At 49.1% G+C, this 21,658-nt stretch overlaps 1 protein-coding gene across 1 annotated transcript in view; it reads right to left on the bottom strand.

Moving 5' to 3' along the window:
* Positions 1-21,658, bottom strand: part of EP400 (E1A binding protein p400) — a 116,694-nt gene that overhangs the window by 94,806 nt on the left and 230 nt on the right. Inside the window, exon 2 of the mRNA XM_024739910.1 lies at positions 1,129-2,465. Coding sequence (XP_024595678.1) covers positions 1,129-2,430 — 1,302 coding nt within the window. The 5' untranslated portion in view covers positions 2,431-2,465. The remainder of the gene's footprint in view (positions 1-1,128; positions 2,466-21,658) is intronic.

Here is a 21,658-nt window from a genome sequence, read left to right as displayed (position 1 = left end):
CAAACATAAAAGAGAACTGAATTTCACTATTTCATGGCAACAGAGGTGAAATCCTCAAAAAAAAAAAATCATATAAACCTTTTAGAAAATAAAAATGGTTCATCCTGGAAAGGGTGTTATAAAGAAAACACCAAATGGCAAAGCCACACATAATAAATATCAACGAGGAGATGAGCAAAGAGGCCAGCTTTTGTTCATCAAAGGCCGATTTCTTTGCAGAAGAGCTGACAGAGATTTACACTACTTTAGCTGTATCAAAAAACAAAATAAGCTCCACCGACATAGTGCACAGTACACGACACAGAGGCACAAATACAGCACACCACGCTGCACCTCACCATCAGCCCGTCTGATCAGCTTCCTCCTCTAGGAAGTACCAATAAAGGGGCCTTAGGAATCACTAAGGTACTGAGCATCCCAACTGGGGAATTTATTAAGCACCCATTCCAGGTACCCAAAAAGTTCACTATCTAAAAAAGAGTCTATCTTAAATACCATTCAGTAGCTATGTGCAACAGCGTGAGTTACATATGTGATCTCAAATCTAAGACTACATCTAAAAATTGAAAAAATTCTCAGTTGCTTTGCCATAATAACCATACTTTAATCATGAAGATACCTTATAAATGTACCTAGTGATCTAAATCATAACTGATATACTGTAACAAGCTAGTGATTCAAGTCCCTTCTTTCAAAATGACATTCATGGTGTTGAGAATCCCAAGGGGTGAACCTGCGTAAGTAAAATGTGAAACCTGGGGAACCAGCGGGAAGGTGTCCACACCCCTGGCTTCTGCAGGCCCTTCGGGGCTGGCCAACCTCCACACACCCAGCAGAGCACAGGGGAACGCTGGGTCAGGCCAGGTTGGCTCCCCAAGCCGGGGAAGCGTCCCTGTTCTAAACGCACCGGCGATACTCACAGCGCCACTCTGCACCGTCCTCCTAACTAGAGCCGCTCTTTCCTTCCATGAAGGAAAAAGCAAATGCATCTTCCATTTGCTCCTGGATCAAATCCTCATGAACTGCATCTCATGAACACCCCAGGCTCACAGATCACGTGCGATTCACGGCTGCCTGCACGCACAGCCAAGCAGCCCGGCCTGCTGGTGACTGGGCGCCGCCCCTCACCTCGTCGTTGATGACCTCAGACTTCTCCTCGTCCTCGTCCTCGTCCTCCTCCTCCAGGTCCAAATCATTCTGCCTAAGGTAAGCTTGTAACGGGGCATAATGCTTCTTCTTGAAAGCTAGGAAATCCATCATGTTTCCCTGAAGGTGTTGCAAGAAGAACAGCTCGACCAAGTACTCCTTGAAGGCCGCCTTCAGAGCCTCCATCTCCCTGAAGTGGTAGTCCAGGCACTGCTTCCGCATCTGAGCCAGCTCCTGGGAGGCCGCGGGGATCTCTTCCAATTTCCTGGGAGCCTTTCTTATCCCCGCGCTCCCCGCAGACGGGACAGGAAGGCTGGAGAGGCCCGGGGGCGCTGCGGTCCTGGAAGGGCTGGTGGGGGGCGGTGGGGACGTCATCCCAAACGCCGAAGTCCCCCCGACCCCAGGGAGCAGAGGCCTGGTCAGCGGAGGCCCCTGCAGCACCTGCTGCTGCTGGATCAGCTGCCCCTGGATGATGCTGCTGATCTGGGGCGGCAAGCTCGTCGTGGTGATGTGGCCAGGGCTGGACAGGGGCTGCAGGCCGGCCCCGCCTGCGGCCGCGGGGCTCTGAGGTCCCAGGTGGTGGACGGTGCCCCCCGACTGTGCGTGGGGCTGCGAGAGTCTCCGTTCTCTGACCGTGATGGGCGCCCCCGTGTGCTGCAGCTGAACCTGGGCGCCCGGGGCCATCTGCGCCAGGCCCGAGCCCTCCTGGAACACGAAGTGGCCGCCACTGGACGGGCTCAGGCTGATCTGTCTCACCAGCACACTGGCGTCCACGAAGCCCCCGGTGGGACTGCTGCTGCATAGGCCCAGGCCGGGGCCAGGGGCTCCCGCCCGCACGCTCTGCAGGCCCGGTCCCGGCCCGGGGCTGGGCTGGGTGGGGCTCTGAGTCTGCACCTGCTGGGACAGCGGCGAGGTGACCTGGATGTACGATGGAGACCCGTGCTCAAACCGCCTCTGCTGCGCACTGAACTGGAATCCCGGAGAAGTGGGGCTGGGCAGCGGCAGGGGGGCCAGCGTGATCTGGGGGTTCCCTCCCACCACCGGCCCCACATTCTGAAGGGCGATGTTCACGCTCTGCCCGGCCACGGGGCTGCGGTTCATCAGCTGCTGAACTTGGTAACCGGGGGACTGGGGCGCGGACGGGCTCGCCGCCGGCGCAAAGGGCGTGGCGGGGGACTGCGGGGGGTTGGGACGGGCCTGCTGCTCTTCTCCTTCGCTGCCAGCGAAGGCCCTGGACCTCTGCAGCTGGTGCTGGACGTTCTGAGGGCCACTGCCATGGTGCATGATCGCCCTCCTTTTTTATCCAACTTAATGCTCTCCTGAAAAATCAAAGTTAAAATCAGGTTACTTAGAGGCAAATATAACCATCTGATCACTACTTATTCTGAGTACCATTTAGCAGCACCGGACAGATGCTCTGGAGGGATGTTCCCACCAGCATCTGATACAAACCACTGTCTTACTGTCATCGAGCCCCGACGAGATGGCACTGGAGACCATCTCCTTCAGCACAGAGGAGGGACAGGGCCTTCTGGGTCACTGCTGTGCCTGGGGCCAGGACATGGCCTGGCAGGAGCAGGTGGGTGGTCCCAACCAGCTCCCGAGGAAGCTAACTGGCAATCACTTGCTCAAGGCCAGCGGGATATGAACCTGGCGCTGGCGCTCGCGACAGGCATGTTTCTTCCTGGGAGGCTATTCCTCGGCCGGTGGCCCTGCTCCGTGCCGCCACGTGCTGGGGCAGTCTGCCCATCTCTCCCAGTGGAGGAACGGTGCCCAGGAGGCCGCCAGTGGCTCCCACACATGCCACCATCGCATGTCATCAGAAGAGAACCGCCCCTCACCAGCCGGCAGTTCTCATGAGCATCTGTGCAATGCCCCTGCAAACACCCCCGGGTTACTTGAGTGTGAACACACAGAGCCCCCATCCCGGGTCAGACTCTGCGCTCCTGGGGGAGAGACCCAGGCCTGGTGCCAGCCTCGCACCTCAGCCCTCTCTACGAGCTCACCTGGGGGTGGTGGGTGTTTCCAGAAGAAAACCTCAGAAGAGAAGGAAGCGGCCAGGACGGGAGAGTCCCCGTCAGGGGTCCGCCAACTCTCTGGGAGCTGGGACATGGCTTTAAAGGGGCTCATGGCCCCAAGAGTGCTGAGGGCCGCGGACTAGGGAAGGGGGCGGGAGAGGGGACAGGACGCTGGGAAAGGACGGGAGGAAGCAGAGGACTAGCGGGAGGAGGCTAATTCCGAGGTGAGGCAGGGAGGCCGCCCACAAGTCACGCTGGGCTGGAGCCTCGCTGTCTGCAAGGGGGCGACCCCGCTGGGAACAGGACAACAGCCGCAGCCTGTCTGCTCCCCACTGGCTGGGTCAGAAATACCCTCCCCCCGATTACAATTCTCAAGTCTTCACGGACACACCTAGCTCCCCGTTTCTTGGTGTTCCCTCCAGCCCTCCCCGCAAGACAAGCCGGAGCATCCTTTCGTCTTCAGGGCATCACTGTTATTTCACGGAGAAAACGGACAAGGGATGAAAAACATTATAAACCGAAAGGTACAAGACTTAAAAAGTGAAAATACACATTTGTATGAATGCTGCCACAGTCCCAGGCCCCTGGCTGAAACACACATATGTATGAAATCAAGAGCTACAGAACTCATGGGTGCCCAAGTGAAGGCTGGGAAACATAAAGACCAGTGCCTGCTTAGACCAGCAGGAGAAGGCACTCTGCTCTGATGACCGTCTCTGAAGATGGAGTCTAAAGACCATGGGCAAGCTGCAGCCAACACACCCAACGGGAAATCGGGACCACAGCCTTAATTATCATCCCAGGAGCCCTCTCCCACCCTCACCCCCAGCAGAGAGCCCAGCAACGTGGGCAGGAACTGTGAGCTGTGGGACACTCAACGGCGGGGGACCCTGGGGCTTGCTTATTGCTTTCAAGACGAGCTTTTGGGACTTCCCTCGTGGTCCACTGGTTAAGACTCTGTGCTCCCAATGCAGGGGCCTGGGTTCGATCTCTGGTCAGGGAACTGGATCCCACATGCATGCCGCAACTAAGACCCGGCGCAGCCCAATCAATCAATCAATCAAGTTTTAAAAAAGAGCTTTTGTTCCTGATCTTTTTAAACAAGCATTATGAGGAAGATTAGTGTAGAACAGACACAAAAATAGAATTAAAAGAATAAACAAACACATTAGGACATATTTCAGATTATTTCCTTAAAATACATTCCCAGAATACCAAAGATGGTAAGAGAGAACAAAGGCCAGAAAGAAACTCTCTCACATATAATAATTTACAAAACCTGGGGGAAGGTAAAGAATGGGGGGGGCGGGGAATACGTTGTGATGACTGACCTCTTGAAAAAATGTGGAGGGAGACAGCGCAGATCTCTGAGGGCTCAGAGCTCAGAACATGCCTAACAGGGTGGCGGACAACGGTGGGGAAGCAGGCCCCATTACCTTTGACCTACTAATCCAACCTCTGGGAATTGCTAAGGAAATTCACCTACCAATTTTTTAAAGTTATGCATAAAAATATTTATTACAGAATACTACAGTAGAAGTAAAAAGAAGTGTAACCAGAAATATCCAATGTTCAAGTTCTAGATGGAGACTATGTTATAAACATGGAAAAGGTTTTCAGATATATTATTAAGTGAAAAAAGTAGCATACTAATTGTACAACTTAACCACGACTCTGTTAAAGATATAAATTAAAAAACTATCTACTGAGACATATGGAGACATAAATACTGACCTTCACCTGGCGAAGGAATAAAACACCTGGAAGAGCCACACAACGCGGCTGCCTCAGCAACGTAAAGGCCGAGCTACAGACACACCCACACCACGAGGACGCCAAGGAGCACAGCCAGACGCAAGGACCACGGGCTGCAGGCCACTGATACGACAAGACATTCTGGAACAGGCAAAACCACAGAGACAGATTAGACAGACGCTGCCAGGCTGCAGGTGGGAACTTGGGGGTGTGGAACTGGTTCTACACTTGATTTGGGACGATGGTTACAAGAATGAGTGTGTTCGTTCAAATTCAAAGAACTGTAAACTACACCTCGACTTTTTAAAAAGGTTCCTGGGCTTCCCTGGTGGCGCAGTGGTTGAGAGTCCGCCTGCCGATGCAGGGGACACGGGGTCGTGCCCCGGTCCGGGAAGATCCCACATGCCGTGGAGCGGCTGGGCCCGTGAGCCATGGCCGCTGAGCCTGCGCGTCCGGAGCCTGTGCTCCGCAATGGGCGAGGCCACAGCGGTGAGAGGCCCGCGTACCGCAAAAAACAAAAAACAAAAAACAAAAAAGGTTCCTGACTTCAGTGAGCTTACGGTCAGGTTGGAGAAACAAACCCAATCAACTACGATGTAAGAAACCACTCATCTAAAACAGCCCCCCCGGACCGGAACATGGTACAGGCACCCCGGTGGAAAGCAAAGCCACCACCCCCTGAATTGTGGCGGCGATGACCCTACTGTAAGGCCCGCCAGCGGCCGCGGCTGTTTGGCTCACGGTTTCAGGAGGACACTGCCCAGGACCAGGCCGAGACCAGCGGGCCGCGTCAGCGCGCCGCCGCAACCTGCGAGGAGCGGGGACAAGTCCTCAGACCACTGCGCGTAGCGCCCACCGGGGCCACGCGGGGCCGGCGCCGTCTGTGCGGCGGCTGCTCACTCAGGGCAATGCTGACATCACACAGGGGGCACATCTGGTGCCGGGAAGAGGCCACCCTGAGAAACACCTACCTGGGCCCCATCCTTGGTGTAGGCAGGGGTCCCCAGGTCAGAACTGGAAAGAGTGAGGGGGGAAGGGCTCAGGAAACTGGGTCCCCATAGCAGCTGCTCCCACCCCCTTCCCCCCCCCGCTGAGGCCTGGACATGCTCCCAGCCCCCCAGGGCCTCCCTCCCCAGCTTCTCTTTCGGGGCTCCCAGAGTCCAGGCAGCTAGGGATCGGGAAGCCTCTTCTTCCCCTTCAACGAGCAGGGAGCTCAGGTCATGAGCCCTGCTCCCTTCCCAAACCCATCTCCCTCTCAGCCCTGTCATCCCCCAAGACGGATCCGGCCCTCAGGCCAGGCTCCCGCTTTGGGTAGTTCTGCTACGTCAACAACAGCTCCCGGGCTGGACAGAGAGTGAGGAGAAGGGAAAGAGGAGGAGGGTGGATCAGGGCTTGAACACACGAGCATGAACTCAGGGCAGAAGGAACAGACAGAGCATGATGGGAATGAAGGGAGGACAGAAGCCACAAATAGTGTCTGGGAATATTTTCAAGTGGAAACTCCAGAGAGCAATTTGGCAGTAGGTACAAGAGTCTTACAGCACATTCACGTCTTCTGACCCAATAATCCGACTCCTAGATCAGCCTAAGAAAAAGAATCAGAGCTGTGTTCAATATACAAGGATGTTGACTGAAATGTTATTTGTAGCAGAAAGGTGGCATGCCCAAGGATAAACGTCAATAAACTTTGATACATCTATGCAAAACAGTATTAATACTGACTATGTGACAGAGTACACTTTGATTTTTCCCTGCTGCCTTTCTATGCTTCCCAAGTTTGTCCTTAACTGGCTTGTGCCACAGTCATCAGTGCTCTTCACCAAACACTCCGATTCTCCCGCCAGTCACAACACGGGTGTGCATTTCCCAGCCCTGGACTGGATGGTCACGTGACACGCTTTGACAAAGACAGGGGCATGCTGTTTGCCACACCGACTCGGTCCTGCTTGGCAGTTCACAGGAGCACAGGGATGAGGCCCCGAGGGAGCACAACAACAAGCTAACTGCAGGCAGCACGTGGCGGGCACTCCGCCCTGTGCTGGATGCCAGCAGCGCCCGGGGCGCACCTGCCGGCTGCAAGAGCCAGGCACATCTTGGCTGATCCAGCACATAAAGAAAACAACACATGAAAGCAGACTCACAGATACAGAGAGCAAACAGGTGGCTGCCAGAAGGGAGGGGATGAGAGGTGGGTGAAATGGGTGAAGGGTGTTAAGTGGTGCAAGCCTCCAGTTATAGAAGTCAGTCGTGGGACGTAAGGTGCAGCATAAGGAGCGTGGTCAGCGACACTGCAGTAACACCTTGTACGGGGACAGACGGCTACCAGACTCATCACGGCGACCGTTTCATAATGTGCGCACGTGTCAAATCACTAGTACACCCGGACCTAACACAGTATTGTACACCAACTATATTTCAATTAAAAAAAAGAAAACACTTTGCAATAGAAGAGACGCCACACCCTCCGCTCCAGCCTATCGCACAAACCCCCGCAGTTCTCTGCCTTAAGACACAAGACCCCGCTGACATATCTGTCCCTGCCTCCCTGCCACCTCCAGCAATGGTCCACCCGGTGAGCCTCTCAGGGTTTCGTGGGGCCCACAAATCCGTGCCTCACCAAGAGCTGCAGACCACAGAGAAAAAGGCCTCTCACAGACAGACGCTATTTTTAAACCTCTCTGACTGTTGTCGAGATGTTTAAAATAAGAAGTCTTTTTAGAGCATTACTAAAGTTCACAACAGCTTTCTGGAAGGCTAAAGAATTATTTTTTTATCACTTATTTATTTTTTTATTTATATTTTGGCTGCTCTTTGCGGCACGTGGGATCTTAGTTCCCTGACCAGGGACCGAACCTGCACACCCTGCAGTGGAAGCGTGGAGTCTCAACCACTGGACAGCCAGAGAAGTCCTGAAGCTAGAGAATTAAAATCCAAACTTTCTTAGATCGATCCATTTAGAAAAATAAAAGTCAGATCTACCCCCTGAGCCCCGCCCACCCCTGCACCTCACACCATTCACAAAAATTACTCAAGGGGGTAAAATCAAACCATAAAAATATTTTGAAACATATGAGAATATCTTTATAATCCTGCAGTAATGAAGAGTTTCCTAAACATGGCGTGAAACCTAGAAACAATATTTCTTTTTAAAAAGCATTAACAACTGACAACCTTACTAAAGAAGAACATTACAATAAAAAAGTGAGATTGATAAAAAATATTTGAAGCCTATGGGCTTCCCTGGTGGCGCAGTGGTTGAGAGTCTGCCTGCCGATGCAGGGGACGCGGGTTCGTGCCCCGGTCCGGGAAGATCCCACGTGCCGCGGAGCGGCTGGGCCCGTGAGCCATGGCCGCTGAGCCTGCGCGTCCGGAGCCTGTGCTCCGCAACGGGAGAGGCCACAACAGTGAGAGGCCCGCGTACCGCAAAAAAAAAAAAAAAAAAATATTTGAAGCCTATATGACAAAAGGTTATCCATCCTTAAGAATTCCCACAAATCAAGAAGAGCCAAACAACCCAAGAAAAGAGGCTAAACCAGAAATCCTACAAGAAATTCAGATGACACATAGACATCAAAAATGCTTAACCTCATTAATAACAAAATATGAAATAAAGTGAGACAATTATTTGTTGTTTGACAGGTTAGTGAAGACCAAAAGACTGATAATATTCAGGTTTAGTAAGGCTGCTAGGAAACGGCGAACCCGCCATACACAGATGAGGGAAGTAAAGCACAGCTATAGCTTTCTGGAGGGTAACGCGGCATTACCTATCACAATTTTAATGTACACTGATCAAGGAATTCCACTTCTAGGGATCTATTCACACAAATATACAGTTGTCCAAAGGTGTTCATTATAATATTATTTATAATGTCAAATTTCAAACAATGTAAATGCTCACCTATAGGGAACTTTTAACAAAATTTGGTATAACCACCCTTTAGAGGCAGCCACTAAAAGAATGAGGAAACGCTTGTACGTACTTAAATTATACAACTTGAGTAAAGCCAAAGATACGTGTAGCATATATATTATACGTATACACGTTTTAAAAATCTCGACATGACAACACATATATGGGCGTGTACATATTTTTAGCTCTCTCTGCACACGTTAAAAGAAACGTCTTTGGCCAAGCATAACAGCATGTCGTGTAAGGGAGGCTGTCTGACTGGGCTCACTGATGAACCACCAGCACCCAGAACAGAGCCTGGCATGTGAGAGACACCCGGTAGGTGCTTGGTGAGTAAATGAGCGAGCATGGGAAAAGCAGAGGAGGGGAAAGTGCTAGAATACTAGCGTGCTGAAGACCAAGGCCGAGGAGACAGACAGAGCCAGGGCTCAGAGGGCCATTACACCACACTGGGTGGGGAGTCCCCACGTCGCTCGGAAGGAGATGCTGGCAATCATGGCCGCCCTGGCTCTAGGCAGACCGAAGACACGGTTTTAGTCTGTATGACGTCATCTGCTGTTTGGATTCATTTCAATTGATATTTTTATACCAGGAGATTTCACATAAAAAACGCAAGTTGTCAGCTTCATTCATTAGAAACATCCAAGTACTGGCCACACTGGGCCACATCCCAGCCGGCAGCAAGCAGCAGGAGCTGAGCAGAAGCCCCAGGCCGCCAGGCTCACTGCGCTCATCGCCACAGTCGACGCGCCTCCCACACCACAGCCAAGGGCCAGGCACCGCTCACCACCCAGGGAGCACTGCTGTTACAGTGGGGAAGCATTTCTATACTGCACCATCAAGAGGGCCATTTCCGAACGGGAGGAAGCCCACATCCAATGCGCAGCGTCTGCGTCAAAGAGCCCCTCACAGGCCACGAAGATACGCAGAGGCAGAAACCAGAGAAGGCCTGGCCTGCCAGAAATAAAGCCAGCTCCACAACTTCCTAACACAATTACCAGCATCAACCAGAACCCAGGCTTGGCCTTCTTGACTAACATCAAAACCCACCAAAACACTATGACTCTCTCTCTACAAGGCTGCTCACATGTAACGAACCAAACGCCTGATTCATTTCACTCACGCCTAGCCTGTATTTATGACATGGGATTTTCTATTGCAAAAATCAAAACAAGTAAAACCCCAAGGTAAGACTTGAAGCTGAATTTTTCAAGCACATTCACTTGTAAACCCATCACTCATAATGAAAGAAATATGAGTTAAAACTAAGCTGAAATATCATTTCTCATCTATCAGCCTAACAAAATTCAAAAGCCAGACAACACACTCTGTTGGTGAGACTGTGGGAACCAGGCCCTCTCAACTCTGCTGTGGGATGTTAAGCTGTACAACCCTACAAAGGGACCTGGCACCATTTACCCAAAACTACACATGCTCAGGACCTCCCTCGTGGTCCATTGGTTAAGAATCCGCCTTCCAATGCAGGGGACGCGGGTTTGATTCCTGGTCGGGGAATTAAGATCCCACATGCCGCGGAGCAACTAAGCCCTCACGCCACAACTACTGAGCCCACATGCCACAACTAGAGACGCCCACGCGCCACAACGAAGAGCCTGTACACCACAACAAAGGCCCAGCACAGCCAAAAAGAAGAAACTACACATGCTCTTACTCTTCAACCCAGCAGGCCCACTACACATTCACCATGAACATCCACCTCCAAAATGAAAACACACAAGCACAATGTTTATTCACTACAGCATTATTTGTAAACGCAAAATACCGGATATAAACTGCACATCCATAATATTTCAGAGACTGGTTGACTATATTACAGTACATTCACTTAATGGAGTACTACGTAGCTGTACAAAAGAATGAGGAAGATTTCCACGAACTGGTACAAAGCAATTTCCAGAACGTATACTGCTAAATCAAATAAAGTGTAAAAGACTATATATGGGGAAATAACTTTGTATAAGAAAGCGGAAAAGAATGACAGACAGATGGACTAATTAATGGAAGGACAGAGACATACCTTTCCTGCACTCATTCATTCATTTCTTTTTATTTTTATTTTTATTTGGCTGCATTGGGTCTTCATTGCTACACCCAGGCTTTCTCTAGTTGCAGCGAGCGGGGGCTACTCTTCATTGCGGTGCATGGGTTTCTCATTGCAGTGGCTTCTCTTGTTGTAGAGCATGGGCTCTAGGCGTGCGGGCTTCAATATTTGCAGCACGCGGGCTCAGTAGCTGCAGCATGGGGGCCCTAGAGCATGTGGGCTTCAGTAGTTGTGGTACACGGGCTCAGAAGCTGTGGCTCGCAGGCTCTAGAGCACTGGCTTAGTAGTTGTGGTGCACGGGCTTAGTCGCTCCATGGCATGTGGGACCTTCCTGGACCAGGAATCGAACCCACATCCCCTGCACTGGCAGGCGGATTCTTAACCACTGTGCCACCGAGGAAGCCCTGTTTATTTTTGTAAAAAAAAGAATGCAGGGACACGGGTTCGAGCCCTGCTCCGGGAAGATCCCACATGCCACCAGCAACCAAGCCCGTGCACCACAACTACTGAGCCTGCGCTCTAGAGCCCGCAAGCCACAACTACTTGAAGCCCACGTGCCCAGAGCCCGTGCTCCACAGGAGAAGCCACCACAACGAGAAGCCCGCGCACTTGGCTCTAGAGCACTGGCTTAGTAGTTGTGGTGCACGGGCTTAGTCGCTCCATGGCATGTGGGACCTTCCTGGACCAGGAATCGAACCCACATCCCCTGCACTGGCAGGCGGATTCTTAACCACTGTGCCACCGAGGAAGCCCTGTTTATTTTTGTAAAAAAAAGAATGCAGGGACACGGGTTCGAGCCCTGCTCCGGGAAGATCCCACATGCCACCAGCAACCAAGCCCGTGCACCACAACTACTGAGCCTGCGCTCTAGAGCCCGCGAGCCACAACTACTTGAAGCCCACGCGCCCAGAGCCCGTGCTCCACAGGAGAAGCCACCACAACGAGAAGCCCGCGCACTGCAACGAAGAGTAGCTCCCACTCACTGCAACTAGAGAAAGCCCGCATGCAGCAGCGAAGACCCAACATAGCCAAAAATAAATAAATAAATAAACAGATACATTCCAACAAACAAAAGTCCAGGACCAGACGGCGTCACTGATGAATTCTACCAAACGTTCAAAAACGATTTAAGGCCTATCCTTCTCAAACTCTTCCAAAAAATGAAAAGGAGGCAACGCTCCCAAATTCATTTTACGAGGCCAGCATTACCGATACGAAAACCAGACGAGGACACCACCAAAAGAGAAATTACAGGTTAACATCCCTGATGAACACAGACGCAAAAATCCTCAACAAAGTATCAGCAAACTGAATTCAACAATATATTAAAAGGATAATACACCGTGATCAACTGGGACTTATTCCAGAGATGCAGGATGGTTCAACATGAGCAAATCAATCAACGCGTTGCACCACATTAACAAAAGGAAGGGTAAAAATCACATGATCATCTCAATAGAGCGGAGAAAGCATTTGACAACACTCAACATCCATTTAGAATAAAAACTCTCAGCAAAGTGGGTACAGAGGGAACACACCTCAACGTAATAAAGACCACATATGACAAGCCCACAGCTACATCCTACTCGACAGTGAGGCGCTGAAAGCACTTCCTCTCATATCAGGACAAGACAAGGGTGCCCCCTCTTGCCATTTTTATTCGACACACTTTTGGAAGCCCTAGCCAGAACAATTAGACAGGGAAAAGGAATAAAAGGGCATCCAAGATCAAAAAGAAGTAAAACTGTCACCATCTGCAGATGACACGATATGATGTACAGAAAACCCTCAAGACTCCACCAAAAACCTGTTACAGTTAATAAGTGAATTCAGTAAAGTTGCAGGATACAAAATCAATATGCAAAAATCTGTTACATTTTCATACACTAAGAATTATTAGAGAAGTTAAGAAAAACACCCATTTACAATTGCATCAAAAAGAATAAAATACTTAGGAATTTTCTGGCCAAGGAGGTAAAAGACCTGCACATTAAGAACCGTAAGACACTGATGAAAGAAACTGAAGATGACACAAGTAACTGGAAAGATACCCGTGCTCTCAGATTAGGGTTAGCATTGGTAAAATGTCCATACACCTAAAGCAATCTACAGATTCAATGCAATCCCGATCAAACTCCCAAAGGTATTTTTCACAGAAATAGAACGAACAATCTAAAAATTTGTATGGAACCACAAAAGATCATGAAAAGCCAAAGAAATCTTGAGAAAGAAGAACAACGCTAGAGGCATCAAGCTCCCTGATTTCAAACTATATTACAGAGTTTTAGTAGTCACACAGTATGGTATTGGCATAAAAACAAACCCACAGATCAATGGAACAGAGCGGAAGGTCCAAAAATAAACCCACACATACATGGTCAATTAATTTATGACAAAGGAGAAACTGAACAGCCACATGCAAAACAATAAAACTGGACTACTATCTTACACCATACACAAAAATTAACTCAAAATGGATTAATGACTTGAATGTATGACCAGAGACCATAAAACTCCTAGAAGAAAACACAGGTGGTTAAGCTTCTTGACATCTCTCTTGGAGACTTTTTTTTTTTTTGGATCTGACTCCAAAGGCAATGGCAACAAAAGCAAAAATAAACAAATGGGAGACATCAAACTTAAAAGCTCTGTGCAACAAAGAAAACCGTCAACAAAATAAAAAGGCAACCTTTTTATAGGAAGAAGAAGATATTTGCAAATCATATGTCTGATAAGGGGTTAACATCCAAAATATATAAAGAACTCATGCAGCTCAATAACAAAAACAATCCAATTGAAAAATGGACAGAGGATCCGAACAGACATTTTTCCAAAGAAGAAACAGATGGCCAACAGATACATGAAGATGCTCAACATCACTAGTCATCAGGCAAATGCAAATCAAAACCACGAGATACCACTCACATCGGAAAGGCAAATCGAAACCACGAGGTATCACCTCACACCTGTTATCAAAAAGACCACAAATGACAAATGTTGGCAAAGATGCGGAGAAAAGGGAACCCTCAGGCACTGTTAGTGGGAATGTAAACTGGTGCAGCCACTATGGAAAACAGTATGGAGCTTCCTCAAAAAAAATTAAAAACAGAACTACCATATGACAATTCTATTACCAGCAATTCCACTGTATCTGAAGAAAACAAAAACACTAACTTGAAAAGCTATATGTACCCCTATGTTCATATGCACCATTATTTACGATAGCCAAGATAGAGAAGCAACCTAAGTGCCCATCAATAAATGAATGGATAGGGGCTTCCCTGGTGGCGCAGTGGTTGAGAGCCCGCCTGCCGATGCAGGGGACATGGGTTCGTGCCCCGGTCCGGGAAGATCCCACATGCCGCGGAGCGGCTAGGCCCACGAGCTATGGCCGCTGAGCCTGCGCGTCCGGAGCCTGTGCCCCGCAACGGGAGAGGCCACAACAGTGAGAGGCCCGCGTACCACAAAAAAAATAAATAAATAAAAATAAAAAAATAAATGAATGGATAAAGAAGATGTGAACTATATAGAGAGAAATATGGAGAGATATACAATGGAATATTACTCAGCCATAAAAAAGAATGGAATCCTGCCATTTACAACAACATGGATGGAACTCGAGGGTATTATGTTAAGTGAAATAAGTCAGACAAAGAGAGATAAATACTGTTTGATTTCACTTGTATGTGAAATCTGAACAAAACTCACAGATACAGAGAACAAGTTGGTGGTTGCAGTGGGGGTTGGGTAGTAGGCGAAGTGGGTTAAAGGGGATCAAAAGGTACAAACTTCCAGCTATAAGATAAATAAGTCCTGGGGAGGTAGAGCTTGGGAACTGTAGTCAGTAATACTGTGCTGCATATTCAAAAACTACTGAGAGTAAATCTTTATTTTAATTTTCTTTGTTTATTTTTGGCTGCGTTGGGTCTTTGCTGCTGCGTGTGGGCTTTGCTCTGGTTGCGGCGAGCGGAGGCTGCTCTTCGTTGCGGTGCGCGGGCTTCTCGTCGCGGTGGCCTCTCTTGTTGCGGAGCACAGGCTCTAGGCACGTGGGCTTCAGTAGCTGTGGCACACGGGCTCTAGAGCGCAGGCTCAGTAGCTGTGGCGCACGGGCTCAGCTGCTCCGCGGCATGTGGGATCTTCCCAGACCAAGGCTCGAACCCATGTCCCCTGAACTGGCAGGCGGTTTCTTAACCACTGTGCCACCAGGGAAGCCCCGAGAGAGTAAATCTTGAAAATTCTCATCACAAGAAAAAAAAAATTGTAACTCTGTATGACGACAGATGGTAACCAGACTTACTGTGGTGACTATTTTGCAATGTACACAAATGTTAAATCATGATGGACACCTAAAACTAATATGATGTTGTATGTTAATTATATTCCAATAAAAATAAGCAGATACATACATATCTATATATATATTTCTTTCTTAAAAAATATATTTCCTAGTTATGTCCATGAAAGAGTCTGGAAGCAATAACGCCCCATAAATACCTGCTTACTTTTGCAGAAAAAGGAACTCAGGAAGAATAAGCCAGAAATGAAGGGGGTGGGTTCAAGCAGACTGGCAGGACAGTGAAGGAAGGGGCGCTTCTGAGTACACCATCTCATACCATTTTGACTTTTAGAATCATGTTAAAGTGTTACATGTTCAAAAAGCAAAATTAAATCAATAGGGATGAAGGGCTCCCTAAAACTGAACGCAAACAGAAGCAAACCTAACTCTGGAAAGGACAAAATAATCACCAATGGAACGGGGAAGGAAGGCACGGATCAACTCCATGATGCTGGATAAGAAGAGGGAGTCAGTATCAATTCATGGTTTTTCCTTAAAACACATTTCCTGTCTCCTGAAAGGGCCTAAAAACAATGACACCCTGGCAGAATGGAGGAAAACTAGGGGCAGAGAGCTCTGCAGAACAAGCAGCAGGGCACACAGCCTTGCCCGGGGCGGTGACGAAGACAGAGAGAAAGGTTAGGAGACTTTAGGACAGTGGTTCTCATCTGTTTCACCTCCATCTTTGAAAAAAATAAACTCACGCCATCGTTTAACACCATTTGTATCTCAAAGTCAAGTCAGCAAATCCAAGACTAAGTAAAGCTTCTCCTTTCAACCTGGGGCTCTCCTCAAACAGAGACGCTACTGCACACACACTCACACTCTAGAAAACCAGCAGAGTTAAGACTGGAGGCCTAGTAACAGGCACAGGCGGGTTAAGAAAGGCCAGGGTGAAGGACGCCACTCAGGGCACCGTGGGGGCCGCGTTACCACACGGAGCAGGCCTCTGCGGGGCTGAAACGCAGGGGGAGTCTGAGGTCCGCGAGCTCCAGGCACCACCACCACATCTCAGTTTTGTGAGAAAGCGATTCAGGGGGAGCCCAGGCGGGGATGGAGACTGACCCCCATCAGCAGAGCGGTGGCTGCTACACCACGAGGACCTTCACCCCCAGACACCCCATGTGCAGCCACGTGAACCCTCCCTCTTTCCCTGAAAAAGCACCGCCGCCCTCCAGAACTCCCCTCTGTGGAGAATGCTCTCTGCCCTCCACTCCCTGGTAACCTGTATTCAAGGGCTTTTTATATAAGTTGTCTTCGTGCGGCCCTAAGTAACTTGATAGACACCCCCAAAATGGACCAACTACCTCTGCGAGAGGGAGTAAAAAAGAGGCTTAAATTTAACACATTAAAAACAATGCTTTCACTCATCTTGAACTGCTCCCCCAAATTTTTAAAAGATGAATGGATAGATGGATGTGTGATAAAGCAGGTCGGTAAAATGTTAATAACAGAAAACTAGGTGGTGGGTATCTAGGTGTTTACTATAAAATTCTTTCAATCTTTGTGTATCTTTGAAATTTTTCATAGTAAAATGTTAGCATCTATTAAGATGGTAACACCAGATGTCACTTAACGAAAGTCCTATTGGCTAACAAAGCACTCATTCTTCTCCCACCTCAGAGCAGGTTATGAAGGTTCCATAGTAGTTCCTAAAATACGTAAGTTCCAAAAGATATAAAATGGACTAACCTGAGTTTGTGCTACAACAAACTCTGTGTTACTACGGAGCACACAGTCTGTACTACAGAGCACAGACTAAACTCTGTGCTACTAGAGGCCTGACCTCTCTGGGGCTGCAGTGCAAACGGAAGCCCAGACTTCATGTCCCCAGCGTCCCTTCTGATTAAAATCATGGTGTTGGTGGTGGGTCCTTAACCCGATGGGCCAGCGCCCCCTGTACTACGCCAGGTGGGATCTATCTCAGCTTGAGAGGAACATTCAAGACAAACTGAAGAAGTGCTTCCTTAAACACCAGCTAATAAAGCTACAAGCGCCCAATTCATTGTTCTGCTGCTACTTCTCAACCCTTTTCCCCCACTGTCCCCCTAAGAAGCCTATTTAGGCATTTCTCTCCCGACCGTCCCCCATGAAGTTGTAAACCATAGCTATGCTGTATATCTGTGAAGTACTATGACTCTTTGGGATGCCACAAACCGGTCATACCTAATTTTTTCTCACCTTCCTCTCAAGAACCAATTCTGATGCTCTTGTGGGAGATTATCGCCCTCACAGAGAATGTAGCTTTCAATATATAGAAAGAAACCTATTTTTACAAATTTTCTGTACATCTAAAGTTATTCCAAAGTGTTTAGTTAAAAGTTAAAGAGAGGCTTCCCTGGTGGCACAGTGGTTAAGAATCCCCCTGCCAATGCAGGGGACACGGGTTCGAGCCCTGGTCTGGGAACGAAGATCCCACATGCTGTGTAGCAACTAAGCCCGTGCGCCACAACTACTAAGCCTGCACTCTAGAGCCCGTGAGCCACAACTACCGAAGCCTGCACACCTAGAGCCCGTGCTCCCCAACAAGAGAAGCCACCGCAATGAGAAGCCCTCGCATCACATCCAAGAGTAGCCCCCGCTCGTCGCAACTAGAGAAAGCCCGCGTGCAGCAATGAAGACCCAACGCGGCCAAAAATAAGTAAAATAAATTTATATTAAAAAAATTAAATAAACCAAATATCAAATAAAAATCTTAAAGTCACAATCTAGATTAAGAAAATAAGACTCAACTATATGCTGTTTACAAGAATACACTTTGAAAAGAAATGGATACCGGGGAATTCCCCGGTGGTCCAGAGGTTAGGATTCGGTGCTTTCACTGCTGAGGGTCTGGGTTCAATCCCTGGTCGGGAAACTTAACATCCTGCAAGCCATGTGGCATGGCCAAAAAAAAAAAAAATTTTTTTTTAATTTAAAAATAAAGAAAGAAATGGATACCAAATCAGTCAGTCTGGGGAAGTCAAGAATGAGGAGAAAGAGCAAAGAGGAACCTCGTCATGCTTGGGGTGCTTCTGTACTGTCTGACTGTAATGCAATGTCAACTGTCCATTCATTACTTGTATTAAAAGGCTGGCAAGAATCCAAATGTCCTTCAACGAGTGAATGGATAACCGCGGTCCATCCACACTGTGGACCTACTACTCCACAAAAAGAGACATTCTTGGTACACGCAGCAACCTGGATGAATCTCACAGGCATTACGCTCAGTGGAAGAAGCCAGACTCAAAAGTCTCCACGCTGTGTGAGTTCCTGTAGCTGACATCCTGAAAAACACAGAAAACACACACTCAGGGGTCAGAGGCTGCCAAGGGCTGGGGAAAGAGTTCACTACAGAGTGGCAGCACAAGGCAACTGCTGGGAGGGAAGGAATTGTTTGTATCCCAATTGTCATGGAAATTACACATCTGTCAAAATTCTCTGAATTCTACTCCAAAAAGTGAATACTATTAAACGTACATTAAAAAAAAAAAAAGCTAAGTAAAACAGCAAAGTGAGGATATGCAAAGGCCTTCCCTTCCACTCAGAACACAAATGATTTTTTAAATTTATTTCTACAATACAATAGCGCGCCTCAACAGGATAAAAATTTCTGTTGGTTAGAACAAAGCGGGAAACACAGAAGGGGCGGGGCTGAGATAACAGGCCCAAAGGATGCTCTACGCAGAAGAAAAGTCAAAGGGCCAGGGTCTTGACTCCGAAAGGCAGCGGTGCATAGTCCCCGTACAGGGGGCTGAGGAGCAGAGGCAGCCCCAGAGCAAGACGTGAGGCCGCAGCCGCAGTCAGCTGCTCGCCCTGCAGGCGCTCACTGCCGCCACACTGGGAACGCGGGACCCTGGGGGTGCGGGTCGCAGTGCAGAGAGAATGCCAACGAGAGAATTCAAGACATAAGACGGACGGCCCCGGTGAATGGTCCACGTGAAGGACACCACGCTGCCTGTGCAGGACGTCCAACTTCACCCAGGGCCCCCTGAATGCAAGATCCAACAGCTGAACCCTTCCTTCAATGGCCTCCGGAGCGCCCATCTCCAACTGCAGGAGTCAAATTCAATTCTCTTCATTTCTACCTACGAAATCCAAACCTCACCTCGTGCATTAAGTCTCTACTAGAAAAGCCAATTTCCCTCCTCTGAGAGCATGCGAAGTCTATTCCTCAGCAACCCCTACAATTTCTAATTACGCTTGCGTGCCTAGGTCCCTACCAAATCCACCTGCTTTAGAAAAGAATGTGTTCATTAACTTATTTACGCAACAAATGTTTATTAAGCACGTACGCCATCAGACACGATTTGAAGCACTGTGTGTGCGACAGCGAACAAAGCATAGCTCCTGCCCCAATGCACAAAGCGGTAAGTGCCAGACCGTCAGTGCAGTGGCACAGCTCAGGGTAAGGGATGGAGCGCGTGGGCGAGTGGGCAAGGTGCTGGGTTATCCAGCAGCCTCTCTGAGGAGGGAACTGCTGAAAAGAGAACTCAGTGAGAGGCAGACCCGTGGCACGTGGGGACCTGATGTTTCAGGCAGAGCCGAGGTGTGCCCAGGCCTGAGCTGGGTGTGGCAGGAGCCAGGTGACAACGAGTGGGGTCAGGACATGAAGTCACAGGGGCAGCAGGGACCCGGGCACAAGGGGCCTCATAAACTGCCTTAAGGACTTTGGCTTTTTTTCTGAGGGAGATGAGAAACGATGGAGGGCTCTGAACAAAGCAGTGCCTCACCCGAATCTGTGCTCAGAGTCAACTGCAGAGCAGCTCAGCTCAGGTGAGCAGGGAGGAGGTCGTTGGAATAACCCAGGTGAGATGACCCGGGGCGCTTAAATGACAGCTGTAGCCAAGAAGGCAGTAAAGAAGCAGTCAGGTTTGAGATCAATTTTTAAAGTGCCGACCAGTCAAATTTGGAACGTGGAAGGAACGCAGAGACCACACAAGGAGCTCTGTCCTAAGCAACAGGAAGAATGGCGCTACCTCTGACTGAGATGCAGCAGTGTATAAGCAGGTTTCACACATGTAAAAGTGGCTGTTTGGAAGATCCTGCCAGGAGAAACACATTCAGGGTGTGTTGACAAGTGACCCAGTCGTGACACGGGATGAGATCACCCAGTGTACAGACCAGAGAGCAGGTGAGAGGACCACCTCGAGGCCTTATAATCTGTGTAAGTTAGGGAGATGAGAAGGAACCAGCAAGGAGGCTGAGGAGAGCTACCATCAAGGTAAAAGGACAATCAAGAGTTGTGTCCCAGTGCCACCAGGGCACAGCGATTCAAGGAAGCCATGGGAGGCCCAGTCAAAGGCTGCCAACAGGGGGACTTGGCAATATGGTGTCACCTAACCCCAAGAGGAGCTGTTTCAGAGGCGAGGTGGGACCAAAAGCTTAGCTTGAACCAACGTTCAAGAGAAATGAGAAGAGGAAGTAGTGATAGGGAGCTCGCGATTCTTCCTAATTCTGGTATAAAAGGAAGCTAAGCTCTAGAAAGGGTAACGGTAGCTGGAGGGGCTGTACGTTGATGAGAATACTCTGAAGAGAAGATAAACTGAAGGCAACACAAGGATATTAAAGCCACGGCCTGGGATAGGCAAGAAAGAGGGGATCCAACACAAGAAATTAAGTAGATGATGGTTCACTAATACTACTCCACTAACAGCAACTCCTGTAGAGGATTTCACGGCACCTGATCATGCTAACTACATGTTTTTAAAAGCACATACGATTACACTGTACAATCCCCATTATTTAAAAAAATTACACGAATAGAACAAGGGGCCACAAAGAAACTGCTAAGTGTGCTTATATTTGGGTGGTAGAATGATTTAGAGTTTTAAGATGTATTTTTACATTTTTTTCCAACCATTCAGAGAGCATATTTATATTTCATTGGTTCCACTAAAAAAAAATTACAAAAAACATTTTATTGCACGTATCAGGTAAAAAAAAAAAAATTCACCAGAAAATACAAATAAGCGAAGAGAATAAAACTCATCTATAACGCCCGGGATAATCACTACTAGCCCGCCGCTAGGTTATTCTTCTCCGACTGAGGAGGTGGCGTTTGAGCAGAGATGCGGGCGGCAGATCTCTGCGGGAACGTGTTCCGGGCGGAGGGCGCGGGCAACGCGAAGACGCCGGGGGCGACAAGCCTTGGCCAGCTGAGAGCTGCAAGTGGGCGAGGGAGGGGGGCTGGAGGCGGCCGCACGCCGCGGCGCCGCAGGGCTCCCTGGCCGACGCGTCTGACAAGTCACTCTCCCTCCGCACCTTTGCCCACACCTGCGCGGGACACCTCGCGCGAAGAAGCAAAGCCGCGCCATCCCCATGCTGCGGAGAGGATCGGGCATCGAACCCGGACCACGAGACCAAAAGAAAGCAACAGACCTGACTTGAATCCCGCGCACAAAAAACAATGCGAGGCGCCCCGCGGCCCCACGGCCCACTCTCTGGGA

Source organism: Neophocaena asiaeorientalis, unplaced genomic scaffold (assembly GCF_003031525.2).
Source record: "Neophocaena asiaeorientalis asiaeorientalis breed wild unplaced genomic scaffold, Neophocaena_asiaeorientalis_V1.1 scaffold757, whole genome shotgun sequence".
NCBI lineage: Eukaryota > Metazoa > Chordata > Mammalia > Artiodactyla > Phocoenidae > Neophocaena > Neophocaena asiaeorientalis.
The sequence above is the reverse complement of the archived record's forward strand: the minus strand, read 5'-3'. Positions and strand labels throughout refer to the sequence as shown.